General features: G+C 47.0%; 2 protein-coding genes across 2 annotated transcripts; both read right to left on the bottom strand.

Annotated features, from left to right (window-relative positions):
- Nucleotides 1-327: 327 nt before the first annotated feature.
- LOC126514295 (olfactory receptor 6B2-like) lies at nt 328-1,266 on the bottom strand. The gene has a single exon (XM_050163101.1). It carries the CDS (start codon nt 1,264-1,266, stop codon nt 328-330), a length of 939 nt encoding a protein of 312 aa, XP_050019058.1.
- An 8,631-nt stretch (nt 1,267-9,897) lies between these two features.
- LOC126514296 (olfactory receptor 6B2) lies at nt 9,898-10,833 on the bottom strand. Its single transcript, XM_050163103.1, has one exon. The coding sequence runs from the start codon at nt 10,831-10,833 to the stop codon at nt 9,898-9,900; it is 936 nt and encodes a 311-aa protein (XP_050019060.1).
- Between the last annotated feature and the right edge of the window lie 3,315 nt (nt 10,834-14,148).

Genomic DNA, 14,148 nt, shown 5'->3' with positions numbered 1-14,148 from the left:
ACACCCAAACACAAACTGCTGAGCCAAAGCAGAACATGAAAGTGTATGTACTTCATGATTACAGTAATGAAACTCGAAACATCCAGATTACTCTCTTAAAATCACAGCCAGCATAGTGGTTATCTTGAGGCAGAGAGGGTGCCTAGAGTTGGACTCTAATGCTTGATCTACCTGTGAGATAGTTTCCTGAGTGCACACGCAGAAAATATGTCTGGATAAAGGCTCATTACTGTAGGTAATTTTACAGGTTTGTTAAATTTCATTAAAAATATTAAATAGAATATGATATGAAATTTTATTTGAATTATGCTTAAGAATACTTAATGTCTACTGAGGAGTATTACCCAGGCCCAGGGTCCTTCTCAGAGCATCCTTAAACTCAGTGTTCCTCAGACAGTAGATCAAAGGATTCATCATGGGCGTGATGACGGTGTACACAGCAGAGATGAGCTTGTTGGAGCTCCGGGAATCGATGGCCTGGGGTCGAACATACATGAAGATCATGGCCATATAGAAGAAGGTGACCATGGTGAGGTGGGAGGCACAGGTGGAGAAGGCCCTCCACCGTCCTGTGGCTGAAGGGATACGCAGCACCGCCAGGGTGATGTGCCCATAGGAGAGGATGGTGGCTATGAGAGGGAACACCAGAATGATGAAGGCCAGAATGAAGTCTACCAGCTCTGCAGTAGAGAAGTCAGTGCAGGCCAGCTTGAGGATGGGAGAGATGTCACAGAAGAAGTGGTTTAAGACGTTAGAGCCACAGAAGGTGGCACTGGAGATGAAGTAGACCTTGATCACAGAGATGGTGAAGCCACTAGCAAAAGAGAAGGCCACGAGCTGGACACACAGCCCCGTGGTCATGATGACTTGGTAGCGTAGGGGATGACAGATGGCCACATAGCGGTCGTAGGCCATGGAAGCCAGGAGTACACACTCCGTGCACACCAGGGAGCTGAAGAAGTAGAGCTGAGTCATGCATCCAATGAAAGAGATGTGTTTCCTCTGTAGGAGGAAGCCGTCCAGCATCTTGGGGATGATGTCTGACACATACCAGATCTCTAGGAAAGACAAGGAACCCAGGAAGTAGTACATGGGTCTGTGGAGAGAGGCGCTGCTCCAGACAGTGAGGATGATGGCCAGGTTCTCCACCAGCACGAAGAGGTAGGCGAGCAGGAAGAGGAGGAAGAGCAGGTACTGCAGCCTGGGGGCTGTGGGGAAGCCCAGCAGGATGAACGTGCTGACCTTGGTGATGTTCTCTCCCTTCATCCTTCAGCAACTGCAAAAGATCCACAGGTCAATAGGAAGGGCCAAGTGTCAGCTGAGGGGAGAACAGGGAGCAGTCAGTAGCCTCAGGTGGAAGTCAGACAGCGATCCTGGTTCCTGTGAGCAGCAGGGAAGGAAATTAATTTTCCTGTCAGGTCTTAAACTGGGAAGACCAATGCACTTGTGTTTGGGTGCATAATGAAGAGGGGATGGGCAAGAGGGGAACTACTGAGGATAGATATTTAAGATGTAGGAAGCCTACATGGCCCATCAGGAAACTAGCTGGAGTTAAGAATGGGTTTCTGAGAGGTTGTGGGGAAAAGGGAATGCTCTTACATTTCTGGCAGGAGTGCAAGCTGGTACAGCCCCTTTGGATGTCAGTGTGGTGATTTCTCAGAAAGTTAGGAAACAACCTTCTTCAAGACCCAGTAATATTACATTTGGGTATATATCTAAGGATGCTCAATTGTACCACAAAGACGTGTGCTCAACTATATTCATAGCAGCATTATTTGTCATAGCCAGAACTTGGAAACAACCTCAACTGAAGGATGGATAAGGAAAATGTGGTACATTTACACAATGGAGTACTACACAGCAGAAAAAATAACAGCATCTTGAATTTTGCAAACAAATGGATGGAGCTAGAAAACATCATTTTGAGTGAGGTGATCCAGACCCAGGAAGATAACTATCACATGTACTCACTCATAGGTGGTTTTTAAACATAAAGCAAAGAAAACCAGCCTACAAACCACAATCCCAGATAACCTAGATAACAATGAGGACCCTAAGAGAGACATACATAGATCTAATATACATGGGAAGTAGAAAAAGACAAGATCTCCTGAGTAATTTGGGAGCATGGGGACCTTGGGAGAGGGTTGAAGGGGAGGAGAGAGGCAGGGAGGGTAGCAGAGAAAAATGTAGAGCTCAATCAAAATCAATAAAATTAAAAAAAGAATGGGGTTCTTTGCTGTGCTGCTGGATTTGGGTTCAGTATTCAGGAAGGGCTTGTATTGGCTTTTCCAGCCACCATCAGAATCCACCCCTTGTTCAATCATGGCAAGCATGATAATACTTGTTTTATATATATGCACATATATATACATATATATATACACACACACGCACATATATCTGTATATATGTATTCCCCTTGAATCAGAGGTGCCAAAGCTGGTGTTTTCTCTGCTCTACTTTTATCATAAACATTTATCATGGAGAAAGCCGGGATAGACAGGGCTGTGTGCGCTACCCTGTAGGGGTGAATATAGCCAAGGCTTTGCTCCTTAGTCTTGACGCAAGAGGACAGAAAGGACTGTGTTCCTGCCATGCTGGAGATGTGAGTGTAATGGTCTAGGCTGCTGCTGTGACTCAGTGAGGTCTCCAAAGTGTGGCCAGCTTCCCCCAGAAGGAACTCACATTTGCTCACACACCCTGACACCCCACAGGTAATAACCGCATCGCCGCCTATCCTGACTATATACAAAAGTGGTGTCTAGGAAGCAGGCTTAATTTGAATGCAGTGCTGGGAAGTCAACTTAATTTTAAAATAGAAAATCCACGGCCAGAGGAGGTCTAGGAAAGTTCCTGGAAGCCCTTTGGGGGAAGAGTTTGTCTCAGCAGACAAAGAACGATACGCCCTGGGGCCACCGCTGCAGTTCTGTGCACACTGGTTAGAAAGTTGCAGAGGAAGACAAGGTACTTCAGTCCATGCATACTGAGGCAGGAAGGCCTCATGGTGTGGCCAGAAACATTGCATGAAGTGAGGATAAGGCAGGATGGAGCTGTGGCCATAGAAAGCTGAGGTGCAGCCGGGGTTCCCTGAGGCAAATGCTGACCTATTATTGCAGTTCCAACAGTGAAGGGAATCAAAGAAAACTAGGGCCGAGTATTACAACTTACAGAAGCTAGTTCACTTATGGGAACAGGGACTAGGCCCAGGTCTCAGAAGCACTGACAGAGTCGGACAAGAGTTCCAGAGCAGGCCTTACTCAAGGTGGACAGGGAGCAGACACAGAGGTGGCCACATGAATGCATATGGTGTAAGCCTCCAAGATTCCTGCAGCTCAGACAGAAAGATTTGGGACAAGATCTGGATATCAGGCAAACAAGCTGCCCTTGAACTAAATAGGGAGTGTGTGCATGTCGGGGGGTGGGGGGAGGAGTTCCAGAGGCTGCTCAGGATCCTGGGGAACTGGTGGGCAAAAGGGATGTCAGGAGCCTTAGCCCCTCCAACTAGGGATCCTGAGCATGGAGTTATAAAGGAGGCAACACCCACCAGCTCACATCCACAGAGGAGCCAGAGCCTCATTCAGGAGGCTAGGTCTGGGCCTAGGAGAGGCCCCCACATCCTCAGATTGTTCTTGAAGGTAGTAGAGTGGCACCAGGTAGGCACAGACCTATTTTCTGCAAACACTGAGACGCGTGCCAGCTCTAGGATAGAAGACTGTCTTGTGGGGCTTATCGTACAACTCGACAGCACTGGACTTGCATTCCCTTAGCTGCAGGTTGGGAGCTGTCCTATCCTACTGTGTCTGCAGGCCTCTGGGCCAGTGACTGTGTCTGCTCTCCTGCTTTCTCCCCCCTCCCCCGCCACCCCATTGATAACTGCATTTGCTCAGCTCCTGCCTCTCCTGTTTAGCTGTCCATGAATAACCTCTGGCATCTCACGGTAAGGCTTGTGTATCTGCCAGCTATGCTGCAGCGCTTAAGATGAGTTGGACACCAAATCTGAAGGCAGACTAGAGCGGTGGACAGTTGCTTGCTCAGGCTGCTGAAACTATGCCGGTGCTGATGGTCGGCCAGTTACAGGCTTACAGGCTATGGGTCAAATTAGTCTGGGGAAGCAGTTTTCAGGGTGCTCCCCATAGCCCTGGAATTCTAGCCCTAGAATTTGGAATTCCAGCTCTAGAATTCTGGTGTGCAAAAGAAAACCTCATGCAAATAAATTCCTAGGTGTCCAGCTGACATCAGTGTTTACATGTTTGCTGGGAAGGGACAGTATCTCCTGGGAAGGTTGTGTCATTGGAGCCCCAGGAAGGAGGTTTGGACCTTCAGTATAAAAGGAGTCCTCTACTTCCGTTTGGCTATCATGGTATGCACACGATGGCCAAAAGGCAGACTCATATTTCACTAATTTCTGACCTCCTTTTTAGTGGTTCATAAATCCAATGGCAATGACTTTCTGAAAGACAGCAAAGAATAGACATATAGGAAGGGATGGCCATATGAAAACCCAGGCAGATGTTGAAACCATGCTGCCATAGACCTGAGGATCTCTCAAGCCACTGGACACAGGAAGAGGCAGGGAGTGTTCTCCCCAGAGGTCAGATGGAAGAACAACCTTGCCACACTTTGGGTTTGGGTTTGGGTCCTCCAAACTTTGAAAAAATAAACATCTGCCGTTTTAAGCCACAGGCTCTGGTCCTATGGCTGTCCCTGGGATCCTGGCAGCAAAGAGAGAGGAAGTGAAGACTAGGACATTGCAATGATGGGGCGTGGAGAGAGAGCACTGTGGCTGCCCCGGGTCTAGGAGCATCTCTGCTCGGGGACATGTGCTGTGCTTGTTGGATATCTGTTGGATGCTGTCTGTAGGTCTGATCAGCAAGCCTGGAATTCACAGAAATGTTCTGGGATGAAAAAGAAACAGCTAGGAAAGCCATGGCACAGGGAAGGGTTGCACTTGGGATGGGGATTCCTGGCACCAAGCGTAGGTGTCCTGTTAGAACCCAAACTTATCACAGCTATGGGTTATCTCTCGGTAACATAGCCCTTTCATGGCATTGCCATGTTAGTGTGTGGCTCAATGCTGAGAATTGACTTCAGCAGCACTTACAATGTCATCCGGAGCACACCCCTTTAAGTTAACTCAGTAAGGGTCTAGTCATTGCAATTGCAACATCTGGTCCTGGACACGATCCAGAGCAAGGCTGTGTCTTTTCCTAGCTGAATGGCCACAAATGGGCACTCAAGCTTCTAGGGCAGACATTGGCATAGAGGGTTTTGCCTGAGATTTCACTGGTTTTTGCCAGGGATCGCTATGTCTCCAGGACAAGACCCACAGATTGTGCTTATCATTGGGATATGGCCACTGTTCACTGTGGATGAGCTAATTAATGATGGATGATGGGTTAGGCAAAATCTTGATCTGCAAATTGAGCCCCTTAGAGCAGCATGGCCCTTTTCACCTGTACCTTGGCCATGGCTATGTGTTCTTTCAAACAGACTTCCTATTTTGGAATCCCTTTAGACTGGCAGACTGTGGACCTCCCTCTCAGCTCCCTCAAGGCTGATGGTCTGTATAATAGAACATGCTATCAGGATGAGAGGGGTAGACCCAGGCACCTGCTCACAGCTGCACCCACTTAGTGTGACTGTCACCTGCTGGCTCCCTTGTCCCCACTGATCTGAGGTCCCCACTGTCTGAGAATGCATTTTCATGTTGGGTTTAATAGTTCTTGTGGAGACTGAGGGACTACCCGGGATCTGATGAGGAGACCGGGGGTTCTCTCATCTCAAGCCAGTCTGCCAGGTGCCCCAGATAATTGCCTTTGCATGGACAGAGTTCAAACTTGGGTCCATGCAAGAAACCAAGAGCGGACAGGAAGATTTCTGCAGACTGGAGGTGCCATGGGAGTCTGTGAGAGGGTCGTGCCCCATGTTAACCTGTAGTTGTGAGCTCAGAAGCTACCATCGTAACTGATAGAACCAGTGCACAGGACCTCGCCATGGTGGGGAGCAGATGTGCTCTGATGTGCTCAGTGCGGTGAGGATACTGACTGAGACTGTGTGTTGCTAGATGGGAGGACATAGCACAGCACCCCAAACTATGCCTTCAGCATGGACCTCCAAATCTGCACTCTGCACAGTTCTCACAGATCCATACTCAACACAACATTGATTGATTCTTAGCCAACCAACATCTATTAATGCTTGCTCAACACAGGACTCATCAACAAACAGCACAGAAACCCTGGACAGGGATACATCAGACTAAGCACACTACTAAACTATACACACTGGGCACAGCGCTCATAGATGGGTACTCACACTGTGTCCATCAATACACACTCACTGCAGTGTCCAAAGATGACCACTCAGCATAGCACTTACAGATGCCACATTCTTTGATGCAGTACTGTGAGCCTTCATGTTGGGTGCTGTGACTGCGCAGGTGAATCCTGCCCCAGCCTCTGTGTGGACATGCAGCTGAGGTCTCTGTCTCACTGCACACATAGATCCTCTATGACGCACATTATACAACACACTCTAAAATCACAGCACGGGTCCATCTAGGCTTGAGAAGCACTCATCCTACCTGGGAGTGTGGAAGCCTCACTTGGAGAAACTTGGGAACACGGAGGAGCCCCTTCCTGGCTTGTGACTCCCAGGCTGTCTGCAGTGGCTGGATGAGCTTCAGACGGATTCTTAGGGCATGGGCTCCTCAAGTATAGGGAAGAACTGCTATGGCTTTTTAGCTGGAGCCCAGTGTCTCCTGGGCCCAATTACCCCCTGCAGCTGATGAAGCTGCCCACACTGGTAATGAGCTGCATCAGGGCCTGTGGAGCAGGCTGTCCCTGCCCTTTAGCCTCTGGAGCCTGTGGCCTTTCTTTGCTGTCTCCCCACATGCCTGAGCATCTGACTCCTGCACTCTCCAACTCCAGCCTGGGTGTCTGTCTCAGAAGCTAGACTGCTATCTTATGGATTTCTTCATTCTCTCCTAAGTTCTCTATGAGACAAACTTCTACAACCAAGCATCGAGATCATGAAAGACTAAAGTTACTGAACATGATTGACAATGAATTAAGCACAAATTAAAGGGACAGTGAACCCAGAGTGGCTGACAGCTCTGGCCTGGGTTGAATCACGTGACCTCCCTGCATCCTTCCTTCTGAACACAACACGAATACCATGTACTGTGGATGTCCTCATGCCACACAACACCAAAGAAACAGCAGGCTCAGGTTCCAGACCCACATATGTTATGAACTGCAGTGTTTTTCCTGTCAGAGCACACTTTCCTGCCCTCTTAGAACGCAATGTTTTAATTATGGAACACAAAGTCTTTTAATGTATTCCTACTGTTATTCCTCAGCTTGTAAGAATCAAATTAGTGTTATCTTTCTATTGTATTGAGTTAGAATGTTTTATTTATTAAATTTCTGTTTGAGTCACTGATTTGAGTTTCACTAGAAAGTGTTGAGTTGATTTTGTCTTGAAACCAAGAATTTCCTCCAACAGTTTATGGAAAGGTGCTAAGTGTGACTTCTGCCATTTTGTCCCTACTTAATTATGTGAAACTGCATTCTCAGAAATTGAAAATTATAAATAATGAAATCAATCAACTGAATAATCAGTTGAAGAATCTTTATGTCCTTCAGTACTAATTATTCAATCAAGATTTCATTCCTTGTGTAAAAATAAATAACCTCATCTTTGTGATTAAATATACAAGTCTGTTCCTTTCTTTAATAAATGGGGGATTCTTTTATACCAAGATTAAAGAAATAAATTTATTTATGATTTATATCACTACATACTTGGTTTGTGTACCTATTATGTACCTAAGTTCCAGAGGTTGTGTAATATTTCTCACACATAAAGAAATCATGAGTGGAATGTATCTAAGGACTCTCTGTCTAAGGCACAGCAGCCAACAGGAACCTGCCTGGTGTGGAGAAGCCTTCTATTGAGAATCAGAAGCAGAGGCCCATGGTGTAGCTTTGTAACATATTCTGCTAGACAGTCCTCAGCCATATATTCCTGTGCTGAAGACTCAGAAGGAGGCTGTCAGGTGCACTGGACCCTCAGTCCCCAGGTAAGTTAATAGCAAAGGGAGACCTTTCAGGACCCAAGGCAGCCCAGCCATGAAGCTTCCTGCATTCATTTGTCATACTCCTTAGGGACAAATCAGCAAATGTCCACACACTTACAGCGGTGGATGAACTGCAATACCAACCTGTAGGCGGGACAGAACTTCCCAGGCACGGTGGGACTGTCATCGGAAGAACTCAGGGGGACAAACTCCTCTCCTTTGCCTCAGTGTTACCTTGCCACCATTAAAATGAGGCTTACGTGTGTCAATCAACCTCAAGGCAGGTTTTTGAGCTGCATCTGCCATGGCTGTCATTGAGAAGTAACCCTAGTACTTTCCACAGCTCTGTTCCAAGCCTCCTCTGTGAGAATGGTCTACTTAATAAACAGAATTGTGCTCCTGATTTGGACAAAACAACAAACTTGCTATCTGAAAGGAAACATAAGCTTGGCCCCACAGAGGGCTCAGTGACTGAAATCTTAAATCTTTCTTCCTAAAACCCCAAGTCTGTGAAGTTGGGGAACAGGACAATCATTGAGATTACAGACAAACGGTGAGGTGACTGTTCCTAGTGTCCTGGTATAGCTCCTAAGTAGCGTTAAGTTTGTGAGACCTGTCACCAAGGAAGACAGTCAGCATTTCGCGTGGGGTGACTGCACACTAATGGATGTAAGTTACTAAAATGCCATCCTTTATGTAGGTAATGGTTAGTTTCAACTGCTAATACACACAAGGTTGAAGCACCTGGGATGGAGTCTTGATAAGGGGTCTCTACATCAGGCTGAGTTGGGGTCGTGTCTTAGGTTTGTATCTTAAACTATAAAAGGGAGGAAATGCGATGAATACAAACATACATGCATTCCTTCTCTCTGCTCTGTACAGTGGCAGTGTCTAGTTGCTTCCTGTCCCTGCTGCCTTGACGTCTTTGCAATGATGGGCTGTAACCTGGAATTATGAGTCACGTAAACCTACTTTCCTCAAAATGTTTTACCATAGTAACGGGAAAGAAAGCAGGAAGATGGGATATTTGGAGGATGCAGATTTAAGCCACATTGAGTTAACTTTGGAGCCCAGAAGAAAGGCTGAACTGAAACATATAAGCACCACGACCTATTGGACCGGGTTTGGAACCGTTGGGATTGTCGTATACTGCTATTTGGAGGAAATCTGGCACATAGAGGTTAGAAAACTGTTTTTCAGTTTCTACTCAAGCTGGCTACACACATATCTTGAGTTTCTTCATGTTCCTCTATGTAACTAGGTCTGGCTTAGATACAGTTCTGTGTAGCTCACCAAGCTGCAGGGATATCAGTACAAAAGACTGCCTGGATTGCATATAGCAACATTACCATCCTGATAGCATCCACAATACCGTCAGCTAATAACAAAACATAGAACTTCATGCTGACATATATGTGAATACTATTGAGCAACAACTCATGACTCATTGCTACCATCAAAGACAGGAAGACCCAAATGTATGATGCTGAACCAAAGCAGAACGTGAAAGTGTTAAGCGCTGCGTGATTACATTCATAAAACCCTCAAAACACCCAGGCTACTCTCTGGCCCTAGAAACCACCACAGTGGTTCTTCTAAAGCAGAGGGGCTCAATAAGGGTGGACTCTAACACCTGATCTACATAGTAGCAAGTTACCTGAGCCTCTCTGAGAAAACATATTTGGATGAAGACTCAATACTGTAGCTAACCCAATATTTGTACCGAATTTTATAAAAAAAATTGAAAGAACATTAGGTGCTATACAAGAAACTTTTTCCACAACAAATTAGATTCTAGAGCATGTAATGTTCTACTATAGAGTGTGACCCAATCCCAGCGTCCTTCTCAGGGCATCCTTAAACTCCTTGTTCCTTAGGCAATAAATCAATGGGTTTAATATGGGTGTGAGGACAGTGTACACAGCAGAGATGAGCTTATTGGAGCTTCGGGTATCAATGGCCTGTGGCCTCACATATATAAAAAGCATGGCCACATAGAAGAAGGTGACCACAGTGAGGTGGGAGGCACAGGTGGAGAAGGCCCTCCACCGTCCTGTGGCTGAAGGGATACGCAGCACCGCCAGGGTGATGTGCCCATAGGATAGGATGGTGGCTATGAGAGGGAACACCAGAATGATGAAGGCCAGAATGAAGTCGACCAGCTCTGCAGTAGAGAAGTCAGTGCAGGCCAGTTTGAGAATGGGAGAGATGTCACAGAAGAAGTGGTTCAAGATGTTGGAGCCACAGAAGGTGGCGCTGGAGATAAAGTAGACCTTGATCACAGAGACTGTGAAAGCACTTGCAAAAGAGAAGGCCACGAGCTGGACACACAGCCCCGTGGTCATGATGACTTGGTAGCGTAGGGGATGGCAGATGGCCACATAGCGGTCGTAGGCCATGGAAGCCAGGAGTACACACTCTGAGCACACCAGGGAGATGAAGAAGTAGAGCTGAGTCATGCAACCAGCAAAAGAGATGCGTTTCCTCTGCAGGAGGAAGCCGTCCAGCATCTTGGGGATGATGTCTGACACATACCAGATCTCTAGGAAAGACAAGGAACCCAGGAAGTAGTACATGGGTCTGTGGAGAGAGGCGCTGCTCCAGACAGTGAGGATGATGGCCAGGTTCTCCACCAGCACGAAGAGGTAGGCGAGCAGGAAGAGGAGGAAGAGCAGGTACTGCAGCCTGGGGGCTGTGGGGAAGCCCAGCAGGATGAACGTGCTGACCTTGGTGATGTTCTCTCCCTTCATCCTTCTGCACCTGCAAAAGATCCACAGGCCAATAGGAAGGGTCAAGTGTCAGCTGAGGGGAGAACAGGGAGCAGTCAGTAGCCCCAGGTGGAAGTCAGACAGCTATCTTGGTTCCTGCTGTAAGCAGCAGGGAAGGAAATTAATTTTCCTGCCCCGTCTTAAACTGGAAAGACATATGCACTTCAGTTTGGGTGCATTATGAAGAACGGGCATGGACTTGAAGTATCAGGATTTAAGAATCTATATTGTGATAGTGGCCCCAGTCTAGAGTGCTATATGTAGATGGGTTATGCCTCTTATCATATTAATGAGTCCATTCTCTCTACCCTGGATTTAATCCTTGAGTGGTTAAAAGAACATTAGTTCATGTTTCTACCCTGGAAGTGCAAGTAAGTATTGATGAGGCTGTGGCCTTCCAGAATGCATGAGTGTAATGGCATAGGCATTAGGGGATCCTGAGATTGAGTGAGATATTCAGATTTGGCTTGCCTGTGTGATTGCTTTACTAAGCCCACATTACCATAAACACACACACACACACACTCACACACACACACACACACACGGACACACACACGAAGAACACAGATTTGCTCACACTCCTTGACGCACATTCTCCCTGTTATAGATAGCATCACTGCCTTCCTTGGCCTCAGATCAAAGTGATGACTGGGAAGCCAGCTTAACTGACCATGCAGAAGATGTACTCAGAGGAGGCCTAGGGCAGTCTCTGAAGGCACAGCTCAGAAGGTTTGTCTCACAACAGGTGAATGATCCCCTCCAAGACCATGAGTGTAATCCTGGAGGACACAGAATAGGGAGCTGGTGAGTGACATGGGGTGTAGCACCCATTCAGATTCAAGAAGGGAGGTCCTATAGATGGATGTGTTCAGGAACATTGGGTGAAGAGAGAACATCTAAGGATGGAGTTGGTGGCACAGTGGAATGGGGCGCACCAGAGGACCTATGTGCCGAGTGCTGGTGCCATCTCCAGCTATTCCTATTGGCAGGTGGATGGGTGAGAATTAGGGCAACTCACAGGACTTGTGCTGATTCTGATGGTGGAAATTAGAGAGAATCCAAGTCCTTGTGGTGCCCCATATACCTGATTTTAAACAGCATTTTGGAGAATAGATTGGCATGTATGGACCAAAGAAACTAGCAGAGGGAGCATGAGGGAAAGTCAGGGAAGAGTGTTGCCATTTGTGAAGTGATTTACTTTGGGGCCTCTGGAGGAGGGCACAAGGGAGCAGGGGATAGACTTGGGGGCATCTAGAAGCACTGCTGGAGGTGGACAGGGACATCAGGGTAGACAGAGCTCAGTGCTCTGAGACTAGTGGAATGACACAGCCAAAGAGTGGCTGGAGTGGACATGCATTCCAGTGGGGCACAGACATGGAAGCGGCCAAATGAACACCCATGGTTATATTACTGCAGGCTGAGTAGTGTGTTTCAGCATGAAGTCTAGCTATCCACAAAATAAACAGACACCAAAGAAGGCTCTGTAGAGGTTGCACAAGCTCTCAAAGATCCACCCACCACAGTGGGTGGGTTGGGAAGTGATAGCTCCTCTAACTATTGATCAGCTGGCAGTTGCCTTCAAGGAACTTTATAGAAATCAAGTTCTCAGATATAAGTTTGAATTTAGGGTCATTTTTGATGCCATTAAGGCAGTCATCCCTACTGTAAAATGCTAGCGTGTGTTTCAACATCTTCAAGGACATCATGCAAACTCCTTTAAGTTCAGTTCAGTGGCCACTGCCTCTGGGATATGAACATCTAGTCTTGAACACGGTCCAGGGTGTGTCTGTGTTTTTTCCCAGCTATGTGGTCACAGAGGGCTTTAATGTATACAAACTCAGTGGAGGGCATCATCATTCTCCTACAGTCGGGGACTGTTTATACTGTTTATAGACTGGGGGAGCTGTGTCTCATGTCCCCAACCATGACTGCACATACCCACAGACTGTGCTCACTGTTAGGATGTGGCTCCCCATCACTGTGTGGGGGGTAACTAACAATGGGTCCATGGGATGGAGAAGACCTTGGTCTTCAAATTGAACCCCTTTAGAGCTGCATCCTCGATTCACCAGAACGTTGGTTGTGGTTGTGTACACTTGAAAACAACTTTCTATTTAAGAATAAGTATAGACTTACAGAAATCTGTAGATGCAAAAAAAAAAAAAAGAAATCTGTAGATGCTTGGTTCACCTTCCTGAAGGCTGATGGCTGGTCAGAGTTTGGGGTGGCTCAGGCACCTCTTCACAGCTTTACCCACACTGTGCAGTTTCCACCTCTTGGTTTTCATGTCCATTTCTGCCCTAATTTCCACTTGAATTTGAACTTGTTATTTTGAATTGTGAAAGAATATATACCCCTTGTGTTAAGACCCAGGCTATGGTCCTTAATGATTTTGAGGAGAGGAGTGGACCAGGACACAGACGAGCCCAAGTGTGGAATACTCCATGGATGACTGCATTTTCATGCCGCATTTCATGGCTTTTGTGCAGACTAGAGGGCCCCATGGGTACTGATGAGGAGTCAGAGGTTCTTTCATCACAAGCCAGGTGTACCAGTTCCCTCAGACTGAATGTCCCTGCATGGTATAGTACAAACTTTTGTACATGCAAAAAACCAAGAGAGGAAAGGAAGAGGTTCCTGCCTCTTGTCAGCCTGTAGTCGTGAGCTTAGAGGCTATCTACTTGGCAGAACCAGTGCATAGGTCCTAGCCATGGTGGGGAGCAGATGTGCTCTGATGTGCTCCATGCAGTGAGGATGCTGACTAAGACTGTGTGCTGCTAGAAGGGAGGACATAGCAAGCAGCCCAGACTATGCCTTCAGCATGGACCTCCAAATATGCACTCAGCACAATTCTTACAGATCCATACTCAACAGAGCACCCATCGATTCCTAGCCAACCAACATCTATCAGTGCTTACTCAACACAGGACTCATCAACATACACTTAGCACAGAAATCCTGGACATGGACATATCAGACTGAGCACACTGCCCATGTGTACACACTCAGAAGAGTGCTCATTGGTGCATACTCACATGGTGTTCATCAATACACACTCACTGCAGTGTCCAAAGATGACCACTCAGCATAGCACTTACAGATGCCACAGCCTTTGATGCAGTACTGTGAGCCTTCATGCTGGGTGCTGTGACTGCGCAGGTGAATCCTGCCCCAGCCTCTGTGTGGACATGCAGCTGAGGTCTCTGTCTCACTGCACACATAGATCCTCTATGACGCACATTATACAACACACTCTAAAATCACAGCACGGGTCCATCTAGGCTTGAGAAGCAC

Source organism: Alexandromys fortis, unplaced genomic scaffold, assembly GCF_014885135.2.
Source record: "Alexandromys fortis isolate MF-2015 unplaced genomic scaffold, M_Fortis_MF-2015_v1.1 scaffold_139, whole genome shotgun sequence".
NCBI classification, from domain to species: Eukaryota; Metazoa; Chordata; class Mammalia; order Rodentia; family Cricetidae; genus Alexandromys; species Alexandromys fortis.
The sequence above is the reverse complement of the archived record's forward strand: the minus strand, read 5'-3'. Positions and strand labels throughout refer to the sequence as shown.